Source organism: Achroia grisella, unplaced genomic scaffold (assembly GCF_030625045.1).
Source record: "Achroia grisella isolate CSIRO2021 unplaced genomic scaffold, CSIRO_AGI_Agris_v1 utg149, whole genome shotgun sequence".
In the NCBI taxonomy this organism is placed as follows: Eukaryota; Metazoa; Arthropoda; class Insecta; order Lepidoptera; family Pyralidae; genus Achroia; species Achroia grisella.
The window spans coordinates 2,939,264-2,954,950 of NW_026712644.1; the positions used below are offsets into that span (position 1 = coordinate 2,939,264).

Here is a 15,687-nt window from a genome sequence, read left to right on the forward strand (position 1 = left end):
GTTTATATTGCAATATTTTATAACTATGTAAGGAAATGTAATAAACTTAATATGTTTATCTGTCTATTGCGACTTCGTACTGGAGACGAGGCGAGTTTGGTTAGATGCGAGATGGTGAGATGCGAAGTTGGTTATTAACGATTTTAACCAAACGGTTATAAATGCATAATTGTTATTAACGGTTAATTAACCGCATTTTTTATATTCTTTTTCTTTGTCGCAGTCGGATACGTAACCGTTAATAACCACATTTTATCAGTAACTAACCATAAATTTGGTTAAATAACGGTAGCTAACGGGTTTTTTACAACTATAGGCGAGACGCTATAACGGATCGCCGTACTCTCCTTAAAGATAACTTCCAGATAAAGTCGCGACAAACGAAAGACGAAAACTGTAAGTTCAATACATACTCGTACATAGTCATAAGACATATTACATTATCAACTATAAAATTGGTTGTATTAAATTAAAAAAAAACTCCATGTCGGTTCACTAGTTCATTAGAAGTAGGCGATAATACATAATTTTCAAATTATCCTTACTTAATATGATACATGCGAAAGTAACTCTGTCTGTCTGTCTGTCTGTCTGTCGTGCTTTCACGCCAAAATTACTAAACAGATTTAAATGAAATTTGGTATACAGACAGTCTAGACCCTGAGAAAGGACATAGGTTACTTTTACGAAAAAAGGGTTGTAAGGGGTTGAAAAGGGAGTTAAAAGATTGTATGGAAGTCATATCGTCATTTTTAATACAAGTAGCTTGAAATTTATTTTGTTGACTAAATATACATAAATGACATTGAAAGTTTGTAAAAAAATCTCTTAATAAAATAGTGGATGAAAGTTTGTATGTAAATTCGTCATTTGTCCTCTATTTCAAGCGGAAAAAGCCGCGGGTACAGCTAGTATTATATAATTTACACTGTTTTTCTTATTTCTGTCTATAATTTAAAAACCTAATTTAGGTACCTAACTAAATTTGTAAATTATTCTAATATTAAAACTTTAAAGATATTTTGTTTTATTTTTAAATACAGACTTGTTGGAAATTCCTAGTGAATTTGTTACGATGGGCTAACTGACCGGACTCGACTCATGCTCATCCTATTCATTCTCCGCTGGTGCCCCGCCAGCGTAAACCGTTAGCACTGGAGCACCCTCCTCTCCTGTGGTAACGGTAACCATAACATAATAATCTATACATATAAATAAAATTGGAGTATCTGTTTGTAATATTGAAATAACCGTTTTTTACTACATGCACATGAATAAATATATTATATACACCAAAATAACATTTTTAGAATTTTTGTCCGTCTGTTTGTTCCGGCTAATTTTTTGCAATGGCTGTACCGATTTTGATGGGACTTTTTTTGGCAGGTAGCTGATGTAATAAGGAGTAAGTTAAGTTACTTTTATTTTCGAAAAATAAAGTTAAATTCCACGCGGACGAAGTCGCGCGTACAGCTAGTCCATGAATAATAATAATACATTTATTTCACCAGTATTTATGTTTTACATTATTCCGTGGATCCTAAACTGAGTAGAAATCTGTACTTAAGGTAACAGTTCCCTCAACTTACAATTTACAATTATTGGACTTACAATTGACTAAAACAATAGTAAGAAAATCAAAATAGATATAAACTCAGTTACTTGTAGCGTGTTTTTTTCACTTGTAGTGTGACCTTTACAGCTTCATCGAGCTATAGGGGTCGCCCCCTATAGCTCGATGAAGCTGGCGCTGGTGCAGATGGCACTCCAAACCAAAGGAAGGACTTATGGAGCATCTGAAGGCCAACTCTCTCCTGACGCATACGACTATGGTTTGTAGGGCACCGCTAGGGGTTCGAACCTCGGCTTAGGCCGTCGTAATTTCGATTTCCGTTTGAATTGGACAGAGAACGGAGAACGAGGAGACGGGAAGTGCGTTTGTGTATGTATGTGTGAGAGAGAGAGAGAAAGAGAAATCTTAATACATTAAAATAATCATTAGATACTTTATTGGGGTATCCTTGTCCTTACTAATATTATAAATGCGTAGCGTAACTGTGTCTCTCTGTCCGTCTGTCTCGCTTTCACGCAAAAACTACTGAACCGATTTAAATGAAATTTGGTACACAGATAGTCTAGAACCTGGGAAAGGACATAGGCTACTTTTTAATCCGCAAAAGGATTGAAAGGTTATATGGAAGTATCGACAATTTACGCGGACGAAGTCGCGGGAACATCTAGTCTAAAATAATTACTTCCTTACTAATAATTACTTTTTTATGCAACCAGTGCAAACCATAAATGAATAAAAGAACTTTTAAAAACATTTATTATAACAACAATCGATTTGAGAACAGAAACATATCATTTGTATTGACAATAAAATAAATTCAATTCCACGTGAAATAAAATAGTAATTTCATAAACGAATACAAGCTTTTTTCTTAATATTATAAAGTCGATACAGGTAAATAAAATTAAAGATATTTATTTGTTTGTAGTAGTAGTGTACGGTTAGCATATGAATACATACAGAAATAAGTAAGTTATCGAAAATGTTTCTATGAACCATTTTAGAGTTGCAATCGCGAGGTATGGTGTATGGTTAGCAAATTCAACTGTTAAATAGTCTGTACATAATGAAAAAAATATCCGTTTCAGAAATAGGCTTTTTTGCAATGTACAATCTCCTGCGAGAGTGTTTTAAGGAATCAAATATCCTCACCGTTGCTTCTCAATACATTTATGAAAATATCATCTATGCCAGAAGGAATATAGACAGTTTCAAAAGAGTTAGTGATTGCACTAATAAAAGCTTACGTGACAATAACAAACTGATTTTACCTAAATGTCGTTTGGCTAAAGTTAGTAATTCGTTTTATGGCAATTGCGTAAGGTTTTACAATAAAATACCAGAGTCTGTTATAAATCTGCCAGAAAAAAGATTTAAATGTCAAATAAAACAGTTCCTTTGCAAAAAAGCTTACTATAAAATTGAAGAATTCGTTAACGATAATAATGTTTTTATAGAAAAACTTTAAATCTATAGCACTGACAATATTATCTGATTACATTAATAATGAGTGCGTAGCGACTTCTATGTTGATTATCGCATGCCTCTTACTTGTTATACTGTAATTATTTATATAAAAAAACATCTATTAAAAAGAGCGACACACAAGTTTCTTGCTCATTCTTCTTGTGATGAATCTGCATTCCGAATGAGTGGTAGAATCAAAATATGACTATTCCAAAGTGCTTGAAATGAGTTTATTTGAATAAAGATTATTTCTATTTCCTAAAATATCCTGGCCTGTCTAGAACTGCATTATGTTCTATACTAGAACGGGTATCTAAATCTGCTACCAGTGCAGCTCCTACCAGATTTGTGTGGACAGGGAGAGAAACACGAGCGGTGAAGGTGAGTGTTGACGTACGTTTGCCGAACAACTAATTCAAATTCAAAAATCATTTATTCATGTAGGACATTTTAGCCGCTTATGAACAAATCAAATTTTTACATTCTATTTTTTTTTCCGACCGTCCAGTTCGGTATATAGTTCCAATTGAGAAGAACTGGCAAGAAACTCAATTGAATCACTTTTTTTTTAAAGCCAGTTTATTTACAATGTATATTTATATAGGTGTCTATGTCTAACATTAAATGAAATTCAGTGCATGAACAACTATTGCCATGCACGCTCGTCATTCAAGTAATCGTTTAGTGAGTAATAGGCTTTGCTCAGTAAATATGATTTAACAGATGTTTTTAATTTATTTAAGGGTAATTCCAACATATCCTTTGGTATCTTGTTGTAAATTTTTATACCTATTCTCATAAAAGACGTATTAACTTTTTCTAAACGATACTTGGGGACAGCAAGTTTGTTTTTAAATCTAGTGTTAATATTAATATTAAACTACACCCGGGTCGCTAACTATGGGCCCCATCAACAAACTCAGAGTCACTCAGAGGGCAATGAAGAGGGCTATGCTCGGAGTTACTCTGCGTGATCGAATCAGAAATGAGGAGATCCGCAGAAGAACCAGAGTGACCGACATAGCCCGAAGAATTGTGACTTTGAAGTGGCAATGGGCAGGGCACATAGCTCGTAGGACAGATGGCCGTTGGGGCAGTAAAGTCCTCGAGTGGCGACCACGGACCGGAAGACGCAGCGTGGGAAGGCCTCCAGCAAGGTGGACCGACGATCTGGTCAAGATCGCTGGAAGGCATTGGATGCGAGCAGCGCAGGACCGATCGTCGTGGAGATCTTTGGGGGAGCCTGTCAACTGTGGACGTCTTCCGGGCTGCGATGATGATGATGATGACACCCGGGTCACAAGTCCCGAGAACTGCTCGGAATTTCCCTCTGTCACGATAGACCTGATCCCGCACAGTGAATCCATAGCATGCTAAGAAGTTTTTATTAAAGCATTGGTTTATTTCGGTTTTAGAGACTGATTACACTAATAAAAATGCAAAGGATCTAGAGGGTTAAGTGAAAAGTGCACTCGCGTTTGATAAAGTGTTCTCACCTTGATTTTCATCTAAAGTAGCCATGCACACAATCGTACACCCCTAACCCCTATAGTAGGGGGATAATGAGGGTGAAAACGCTTGACGAAAAATTAATTTTTCACAGTACCTATACAAGATTTTCAAGAACTTTAAACCATATACGACTGTCGTATGAATAAACTAATTATAACATATTTTTTAAAGATTTTTTTGCAATGTTAGAACGTAAAAAACGATAACTATATTTTTTGGGGGTGGTTTTTTTACCGACCCCTAAAGTGATACTTGGCAATAAAATTTATCTTATTTGTTAAATATTTAGCTAGCTAGATCCTATGTCTATAAGTCGATTTGTCTGTACTGTTAACGTATGCTTCATTCAAATAAGCTCGCCATCTTGTGATCGCTCCGAACGTGGCATGTCCAAGCGTCTAGATCTGGGAAATCCTGTTGAAAAAGCAATATTAATGTTATAAATGTGAAATCTGCTGTAGTCTCTTTGGCCGTAGTAGCGGTTTAGCACGCCACCTCACTATGGTTCGAGTCCTATAACTCGTAGGGAATTGTCACGATGTAACTGACCTGACCTCAAGCTCATCATCCTCGACTGATGCCCCGCCAACGCCCAACAAACTTTTAAAAACATATATTGCAAGAAAACGATGGAAATATGTATTTGTATTAATTTGTTTCTTTAAATGAAATCAATTTCAAATCTATCTTACTCTGTACTACACTGTTCTACTCTGTACTCACTGCAATACTCTGTTACACCCTATTTTACCCTGTTGCATTACCTCCTCGCAGTACTCACAAGGGAACAGTTTCATGCTGAGGTTGGTTTACCCGCTCCATGCCGCACGTGTCGCAGATCTACAAGTCTACTACCCTATGCTGTCCTACTCTGCCTAACCCTATTCTACTCTGCCCTACCCTATTCTACTCTGCCTAACCTACTCTGCTCTACCCTTTCATATTCGGGGGGAAAGGGGATTGTTAGTAATGTGGACTGATGATCTCATTGCTAGCAATGTATCATGTCAGGTTGACCACGCGGTTCCCCCTGGAAACCATCGTGATAAATTCCCGGTGAATTTGTCACGTTGGGCTAACTGATCTGACTTCATGCTCATATTATCATTCTCCACTGGTGCCCCGCCAGCGTAAACCGTTAGCGCAGGCGGGTGCTCCATTCCATTATCATCTTTAATAAAAAAAAAAACCCTTTCATATTCGGGGGAAGGGGATTGTTAGTAATGTGGACTAATGATGCCTTTACTAGCAATGTACCATGTCAGGTTGACCTCCACGCGGTTCCCCCTGGAAACCATCGTGATAAATTACTGGTGAAATTGTCACAATGGGCTAATTGACCTGACTTCATGATCATCTTATCATCCTCCACTGGTGCCCCGCCAGCGTAAACCGTTAGCGCAGGCGGGTGCTCCATTCCATTATCATCTTTAATAAAAAAAAAAAACCCTTTCATATTCGGGGGGAGGGGATTGTTAGTAATGTGGACTAATGATGCCTTTACTAGCAATGTACCATGTCAGATTGACCTTCACGCGGTTCCCCCTGGAAACCATCGTGATAAATTCCCGGTGAATTTGTCACGTTGGGCTAACTGATCTGACTTCATGTTCATCTTATCATCCTCCACTGGTACTCCGCCAGCGTAAACCGTTAGCGCAAGCGGGTTTCCATTCCATTATCATCCACTAAAAAAAAACCCTTTCATATTCAGCCCTACTCCAACGTACACTCTACCCTACCCTATTCTACTACCCTACCCTATTCTACTCTGCCCTATATTATCCTATTCTGCCGTACTTAAACCCTATCCTATCCTACTCTGCCATACTCTGCCCTACCCTATCCTACTCTGCCCGACCCTATCCTATTCTGCCCTACTCTATCCTACTCTGCCGTACCTTGTCCTACACTGTCATACTCTGTTCTTACAGCACTATCTACTTTTATATTACCTCCTCGCAGTACTGACACGGGAACAACTTCAGGCCGTGATTGGCGACGTGCACATTGAACTTGTCCCTCTCGAGGAACCCCATACCGCACGTGTCGCAAATATACGAGTCTATGCCATCGTTCTCCTCTTTTATCTCATCTTCTAACACGTCCTGTTCGGGCGTGTCCGGCCGCTGTTTCTTGGGTTCTCGTGGCTCGAAGTAAGGGCATGCTGGTTGTAGATAGATAGATAACACATTTGCATTAAAGGTACAATAACAAATATATATTTATGTACATTAGTTAATCAGCAGTATGCATTTTACTAAGTATTATAATAAAATCAGTGTGTAATTACAAGTACTCAGAAAAGGACATCTTTTATTTAATCATTCCCGTATATTATTAACAACATTATCATTATCAACCAAGTGTAGCGATCAACCTCTATATTTTTTGGTCCTTCGAGCCGGATACGAACCAGCGACCTAAGTATAGAATTGATTCTGTGGTTTCTTATGGAGTCTGTTAGAGACACTTACGCCCGTGACCGACGTGGGTCTTGTAGAACGTGACCAACACCCTGTCTATGGTCTCAGTCACTATCATGTGCGCCGGACATGCTTTCCCCGTCTTGTAGATCTGACGCTCGGGAGCTGGCCGCTTACCTTTACCCTGAAAGTAATTCAGTTTTTTTTATGTTATTAGACTAGCTGACTAGCTCCTCCTGATGGCAGTCAGCTAGTAATAACATAAAAGTGTTATGAGTGTATCACAGTGAACAAACAAACAGACAGACAGACAAATATTGAAAAAAATATTATTTTGGTGTATTTGTATTCCTATGCATGTAGTAAAATACGTTTATTTCAATATTACAAACAGACACTCCAATTTTATTTATATGTATAGATTAATAATAATAATAATAATAATAATAATCTTTATTTGTCTCAAACAAAAACTTTTTACTCAATACAACTGTTGCCCATACAATAATATAATTTAAAACTAATGAATGAGACAAAACTGTCTATAACTCAGTTAGGGCAGTGAGTCCACCCTCTCTGCTATTCTGTTATAGCCTTTATCAGTAAAATAATACAATGTGAGATCGACGACGACGATAGCATATTAAGTTAAGTTCTAAACTACAACTAACAAAGTAAACATAAAAATTGACAATAACAAGATTACAAACTAATTTGATTGGACAATAACAAACTCAAATGTATATAATCTAAACATTATTCAGGATTAGTTACAACATTAAATGAAAACTAAGAATTATTCAGGATTATTTTATCATATATACCATCAGACGCTAAGTGCTGTAAGTAATGCTAAGTGTTAAGTTACCTGATATACATATACACCAGACTGGCTGCACATGTAATGCGACCTGACGCCTTCTATCGTCTGTTTGCTGGCCGTGGTCTTCCGGAAACGGAACTTCGTCTCTTCCTGTATTGCACTCTTGAATAGCAAGAAATCTGTTTGGTATTAGTTATATTTTTAACATTAATACGCATGTTTTGGTTTTTCATAAATGGTATACATAAGCATTAAGGTTTCTTAAGTTACACCAGCTGTTACAGACATCCATAGGCTACGTAATCGTTCACCATTAGATGAGCTTGTTTGCCAATGTCGTTCTACAAAAAAAAACACACAAAGAATTTTGTACGCCTAAATCACTTAATCGAATTTAAATTTGGTATAAATACCTATAAAATCGTCAGCTTGATTGTCATTAAAAAAACTGTAAAGTAAGAGATGGCATAATATAAGCTTCTATAGAATCTGAGTCATAATGAAAGCATCTGTAGAACTAAACTGAGTCATAATGAAAGCATCTGTAGAACTAAACTGAATCATAATGAAAGCATCTGTAGAACGAAACTGAGTCATAATGACAGCATCTGTATAACTAAACTGAGTCATAATGAAAGCATCTGTAGAACTAAACTGAGTCATAATGAAAGCATCTGTAGAACTAAACTGAGTCATAATGAAAGCATCTGTATAACTAAACTGAATCATAATGAAAGCATCTGTAGAACCAAACTGAATCATAATGAAAGCATCTGTAGAACTAAACTGAGTCATAATGAAAGCATCTGTAGAACTAAACTGAATCATAATGAAAGTATAGATATAGTAGAACTAATATGAGGTACAATGGAACTCACCATCCATGCTGTAGAACTCGAGCTGTTCCACCTGCTCGCAGACTCTGTGTGCGTGGAGAAGGTGAGCGCTGAAGTGGGAGCCGTAGCTGACTCTCTCATCACATAATGGACAGGTGAAGGCTTTACGTTTCTCCACCTTATGGAGAGACAAATATATAGATAAATTCTTTATTGGCCAATTACAGACAGAATAAGTATGCTACAAATAAAAGAACCAGAGGTAGCTTTATGACCCATAAAGTGAAAAGGCAATAAACAGCATAAAATATATTTTTTTTGTCTGTTTGTTTTTTATCTGTTTTTCTTGCTTATCTTTGAAACAGATGGGCCGATTATCACTCGTAGATAGTTAATGTTATAAAGAGTAATTTAGGATACTTTGATTTTAGAAATTTTGAGTACAAGTACCTTGGTTAACTCTTTTTATACATGTACGTGCTTGCGGCTTACCTGATGGTAAGTGTACACCCGCAACACCAGGGTCATTGCGAGTGCGTCGGCCTTTTAACAAGGAATAAGCTCTTTGCTTGAAGGTTTCAATATCATCTCACCTCGAATCCGTGCGCTTTCCACAAGTGCTTGTTCAGGATTTGCTTCTGGCTGAAGTCTCGGCTGCACATGTGACACTTCTTCCGTTCCCTGGGCATGTGCTTCGGTATTTGATCATTGCAGAGCTTCACTGTAAAATTAAAGCTAATAATATACAATGGACAGCATAGTGGTTTACTATCCTGAATTACGATAGGGATGTCGTAAGTTCAAATCTGAGTTCTGACCGACACAAAATTCTATTTTTACTATGGATAATTCATACAGTCACAAGCAGAACTTGTGTTATATGTATATATATTTTTGTAAATACATAATATATAAAACACCCAGACCGATACAAACAATCATACTCATGAATACAAATGTTTGCACCTTGCTAGGAATCGAACCAGCGACCATCGGAAATAATGCAAACCGCATTATTTCCGATGGTCGCTGGTGATGGCTTAACCGCTACACCATCCAGGTTGAGTTAAATGACTTTAAATCTTTTTTTTATTCTTACAAGCATTTAGGGAGTTTTATCATATTAGCTATATACCCTAAAAAGTATCGTGAATGTAAAAATATACTGAATCTATCAGTGGATAAAAACATTAAATTATAATGAAACTGAATTACTTCTGCATGATTATTATCAATGCTAAAACTGTTGTGCAAGATTACACACACACACACACACACACATGTATATATATTCCTATAATGTATGTATTTTAAGATTGAATTATATAACTAATTATTTATAGTATAATAAACAAGAAACATTTTACAAAAGTTTTGATATAACCTATGGAAGAGTGGAGCCTCCTGGCACAGGAAACAATTACATTCAACAACTGTAGAATGTAATTGTAAAATTGTGTTATCTAAATAAAGAATTTTGAATTTTAAATCATAATATGATTCATTTATTATTTATATATACTTTATTGCACTTATTACATTAATAGACAAAGACAGTTATACTCAATTGTGGGCAAGGGCGGGCTTATCTCTGCAAGAGATCTCTTCCAGCCAACCTAGCGCTGTGACAGAGGTGGTGGTTAGCGGGCAACGATAGTGCTTGAGTTTTTGTAATACATAACCATAGATATACCAATGTATACTTAAAAAAAAAACATACACACACTAAATACAATAATAATAATATTTATTCATGATACACATTTACATTTTAATTTACTGTAGTTCTACACTAGGCTCGCAGGCCTGTATTGTAGAGACTGGAGTGACTTATTATTGTGTTCATTTTACATGTTTACCCTTTGTATTAATAGCTATGGGACTTGTGTGTAAAATGTAGGGAATAAATTTGTGGATGTATAATCGAAAAGGTGAGCATTGGTGTGAATGAGTGTGTATGTATGAATATATGTGTGTGTGTGTGTTCATTTTGCAGAACTGTGTGTTAGCCGTAAGGTGGAAGTATTTGTTCTGTTTCGTCATAATTTAGTTTCATCAGCCAGCATTTTGTAGTTTTTTTGACTTGATGCATGGATAGTTTTGTAATTGTGCATTTCTTATTTACATTGTTATATATGTACGGATGGGAAAACAGTGGCAAACAATAATAGTAATAATAATAGAAAACATTAATACAATAAATGTAATAAATAAATATTATATTATAAATATAATAAAATAACCATATATATACCTAAACAAATACATACATGTATAAGCAACTATTACATATAATGATTACCTTTGAAACCACGTCATGTATTGATGGAGAGTATGATGATGCCAGTCCCATCGTATCTCATTTTCTACTGTACAATGAAAACAAAAATTTTGCAGCGATGATACAGAACAGATGAGATAGTATACCGTGCCACATACCAACATGAAACCGATTCAATCCAAATTTTTTTAAATACAATTCCCATTTAACTGCCTCTCGGACACACTCCATTAATATGTGACAGATGCAGATAATATGTGAACACGCCATTCTACAGTATTGCATATTTCGCAGTTGGGGGAATTTGATTTATGCATTAAAAAGACAAATGACTTTAAATCTTATAACAAGCACACTAACGTCCATGTTTCATCCGCAGGTGAGTGAAGCACGCCTTCTTGCTGTTGTATATATTGTCGCAGAAATGGCACGGATACTGTCTACCATCACAGTCTGACTTCATACCATGACACCTGATGATGCAGAAGGCAATTGGTACAGTCAACTGACTACCCATTATTTTTTGTTGTATTTAAAGCTATGTAGTTTATTTTTTGTTGTGTTTAAGGCCATGTGGCCCATATAAATACCTTATAAAGGGGGAAGTGGATTACTAGTGATGTGGACTTTGATCCCATTGCTAGCAATATACCATTGTCAGGTCGACCTCCACGCGGTTCCCCCTGGAAACCATCGTGATAAATTTTTGGTGAATTTGTCACGTTGGGCTAACTGATCTGACTTCATGTTTTCTTATCATCCTCCACTGGTGCCCCGCCAGCGTATACCGATAGCGCAGGCGGGAGCACCATTCCATTATCATCCATTGATAATAAACCCCTTATAATACAATGCCACACTTTATCGGCCTCGCCTCCTACCCCTTGTTATACAATGTCACACTTTATCGGCCCTTACCCCTAGTTATGTCACTCTTTATCGGCCCTTACCCCTTGTTATGTCACACTTTGTCGACCGCTCCCCCTATTCCTTATTATACAATGTCACACTTTATCGGCCCTTACCCCTTGTTATGTCACACTTTGTCGACCCCTCCCCCTATCCCTTATTATACAATGTCACGTTTTATCGGCCTCTTCTCCTTTACCCTAAAGTATTACGCCTATCAACACAATCTAACGAGAGAGGTCAAATAGACAAACAAAAAGTAAGATAAGAAACAAACCTATGCATGTGATCATCAGGATCCCTCATGGGGATCCCACAGAGCGTACACTCCCGCAGCTTCAGCCCCGTCCTGGGCTCCAACTCGTGCACGGACCTCACGTGGTCGTGGACCTCCTCAACCGATGGTAACTGCAGGTTGCAGTAGATGCAGGTGGTCTCGTCCAGAGCTTGTATCGCGTGCTCGTCATCCATGTCCCCTGCGAGGAACCGCCCGTACATTTTAACCGACTTCAAAAATGGAGGTTCTTATTTTTTTTTTAAATAACACTATTGAAAGCGTATGAATAAAATTAAATATCTTTATATAGTAAAGTGAAGTCATAAAATAATAATCTCAGGACAATTCACACAGCGTAGTCCCTAGTTAAGCTAGCTAAAGCTTGTGTTACGGATACTAGATAACTGATACAAGTACATAGATTTTTTTTCGTAAATACATACCTACATATTATACATAGAAAAACCCAGAAGATAAGATAAAAACAATCATACACATGAATACAAATGTTTGTGCCGTGCGAGGAATCGAACCCGCGACCATCGGATGTAAAGCGGTGTGCAAGACTGTTAAAAAAACCGCTTCAAAATCCGTTGCGTAATTTTAAAGATTTAAGCTTACATAGGGACGGACAGACAGCGACAGCGACTTTGGTTTGTACTATGTAATGAAGTAACATACAAAAAAATTAATTATCCACTAAGTTTCACTCACTTAACTTACTTAATAATACGTTTTAGGAAGAATTTACTAAAAAATTGTTTATGAGTAAATTTTCTAAACATATAATGAAAATAGAAATTCATATTCCATATAATTGTAATAAAGAGGCCATTTTCGAATCGCCCCCATAACTTGTACCCCTGTGGGGTGTGGGCCCCACTTTGGGAAACACTGATCTACACTGTAAATGTTCAAAGAAATCTAAGCTATCTATCTATCTACGATCCGTTACCTTCATTATAGTAATTGAGGTCAGAGTCTTTTTTAGTCTTATGTAGAGACTGAGACTCTGCCTCCTCCAGTATGGATTCGTCTAAGTACTCTTCTGCGGAACAAAGCAGAGTTTAATACTCATTAACAAAGTATTAAAGTGAATTTTAAAAACCAATTAACACGTTAAAGACCGCATGCCCACCGGTGGGTCACTCCGCAACGGAAGTTGAGACCGAGCGATCACCTGTGGGCACTTTAATTAAAATAAATGAAAGGGGTTAAATAATGTCTACCTCTAATTAATGTACATAAAAACATATTTAAAAAACAATATACGTAATTAACAATAAAAAATGCAGGTTACTGTGAGAAATAAGATTTTTCATTGCGATCTTTGACGTTTTAAAAAACAATTATTGTCTGAACAAATTACTTTAAAATAGGAGGTTTTTTTATCTGTGGAGTCCTTTTGGTATATTTACTTTACTGTTTAGTGGAGTCTACCGTAAGCATGGTTTGGAACAATCATGTCAGTGTGACGGAGCGTTTGACTTTATCGATATATGTAACACTTTCTGGCTACTCGAATGCTGTTGGCCGCAGCTGGCCTATACAGCTTCACCGGACGATAGAGGGCGTGTGCAGATGGCACTCCAAACGGGCGGAAGGACTTGGAGCGGCTGAAGGCCAACTCCTAGAGCAGACGGTGCATCCGCCATGAATTAACAGGATTTTGTTCCATATTTTTCCATTAAAAACTACAAAAATACAATTAGTAAATTCTTTTTCAACACAGTTGTAATTTAAAACGTTCAAAAGTAATAAACGATTTAATTACAGATACATAATCAAAATGGCGCCGATGATTTAAGCGCGGGAATTTAAAACTTGTAAACATTTTAATAATTATTCAGATATTTTATTTTTTTAAACTAGAAGATTCTAGAAGGTTATTTACCTTTAATATTATGTATGACAGCCATATTTTTGATTGTTTGTTCTTTAAATAAATTTGCTGCTTCTAATTTTTCCATACATATTGCACATAAATATTTCATACCATTTGTAACCTAAAAATTGAACGAAAAAATGTATACGGTAAGTTGAAAAGTGTACACTAAGCAGAAAGCCGGTGATCAAGACTTTCCTAAAGAACTTGTACATCTATACATATAAATAAAATTGGAGTGTCTGTTTGTAATGTTGAAATAACCGTTTATTACTACATGCATATGAATATAAATACGGTACATACACCAAAATAACATTCTTTACCATTTTTGTCTGTCTGTCTGTTTGTTCCAACTAATCTATGAAATGGCTGAACCGATTTTGACGGGACTTTTTTTGGCAGGTAGCTGATGTAATAAGGAGTAACTTAGGCTACTTTAATTTAGAAAAATGAAGTTAAATTCCACGCGGACGAAGTCGCGGTTGCAGCTAGTTAATTTTTTTTTTAAACTCATTTATAATTTACGGTCACACGATCATTTTAGTACTAAAAGTTCAAAGATAATTTTCAAATTTCTACTTTATTTCATGAAGAAAGTGGTTTATTTTTAAGTAACACCTGGAGTTTGGTATACTCGGTATATATAAAAAATGGTTAGGTACATAAGAATATATACTTGAACGAAGTTTAATATTTCTTATTTAATAACACGAATTAGAGAATGTATTTTAATAATACGTCTTTTAAATTTTAGTATATATACCAACAATAAAAAGTATTAAAAACTAAAACCTTTATATCGAAACAGGTTTCGAACATTTTCGCGTAGGTATCTTCATTTTCTGAATAAACAGCAAATAGGTCGCATAAATCGCTGCTGCCCATGCAACTGATACAACCTACAATCTCTTCCTCATCCATTATTCAGTTTTTTTTAAATCACTTTTCTAATAAACTGCAACAACTATTTCTACAAAGGAGGACATTTTCAAATATTTTAAATAATTGACGATCGACTAAAACAGTGTTGTTCTAAATAAAAAACAATATCGATTCCATGTATATTTAAATAAAATTTAAAAATCTATATTTTTATACAATATCGTATAAAAATATAGATTACAAAAGTTTAGCGAAACATCGAAAGGCCTAAAAATTGCAGTAAACCCGTTGATTGAAATACTAGTCAATTAATTAATAAGAAATGCCAAATGCGTATTAAACTTGGCGGGTTTTATTTAGTAAAACATTTTATCATTGCTTTGATGGTCATATAATGTAATTGGACGTTTTGCATGTATATTTACATTGCAAATGCTGTACTTAACGAAGTATTATTTGTGATAAATATGCGTTTTTGCTAAATCGTTAATTTATCCAGATAGAGGGCGTCATTGTGTTATAATGTACAGAATAATTTAACAATTTTGACATTCGTTTTTTTTGTTTTATCATGTTGAACTGGATTGTCAGTTCTCGTTTACAATGTTGCCATTCTTAGCATTTTCAAATTGTTTTAGCACATATTTTCTATTGTGGAAGAGTATACTGTATCACTTAAATATTACACTCTACACGGTACGTACTTATCTATAATATTTATTTATAGAAAGGTATTATCTGACAATCACTATAAAACCATTTCAGACATGAAATTAGTTTTAGAAATCTAAACGTTTTGAGATACTTATTGTA

The 15,687-nt window shown here is 35.8% G+C and overlaps 1 protein-coding gene across 1 annotated transcript; it reads right to left on the reverse strand.

Annotated features, from left to right (window-relative positions):
- Nucleotides 1-4,827: 4,827 nt before the first annotated feature.
- LOC131840742 (zinc finger protein Xfin-like) lies at nucleotides 4,828-14,913 on the reverse strand. The gene is made up of 11 exons (XM_059188934.1): nucleotides 14,785-14,913; nucleotides 13,999-14,110; nucleotides 13,060-13,152; nucleotides 12,105-12,303; nucleotides 11,279-11,391; nucleotides 9,231-9,358; nucleotides 8,680-8,815; nucleotides 7,847-7,980; nucleotides 7,030-7,162; nucleotides 6,508-6,719; nucleotides 4,828-4,966 (listed from the first exon to the last, which is right to left on the reverse strand). Exons 1-11 carry the CDS (start codon nucleotides 14,911-14,913, stop codon nucleotides 4,895-4,897), a joined length of 1,461 nt encoding a protein of 486 aa, XP_059044917.1. The 3' UTR covers nucleotides 4,828-4,894.
- Nucleotides 14,914-15,687: the final 774 nt, after the last annotated feature.

Coding starts and splice junctions, on each gene's coding strand:
- LOC131840742 (XM_059188934.1), bottom strand. CDS start 14,913: ATGGATGAGGAAGAGATTGTAGGTTGTATCAGTTGCATGGGCAGCAGC. Junction 12,304..13,059: donor CCTCAATTACTATAATGAAG/GTAACGGATCGT, acceptor GGTTCCTCGCAG/GGGACATGGATGACGAGCAC. Junction 7,163..7,846: donor CTGGTGTATATGTATATCAG/GTAACTTAACAC, acceptor AATTACTTTCAG/GGTAAAGGTAAGCGGCCAGC.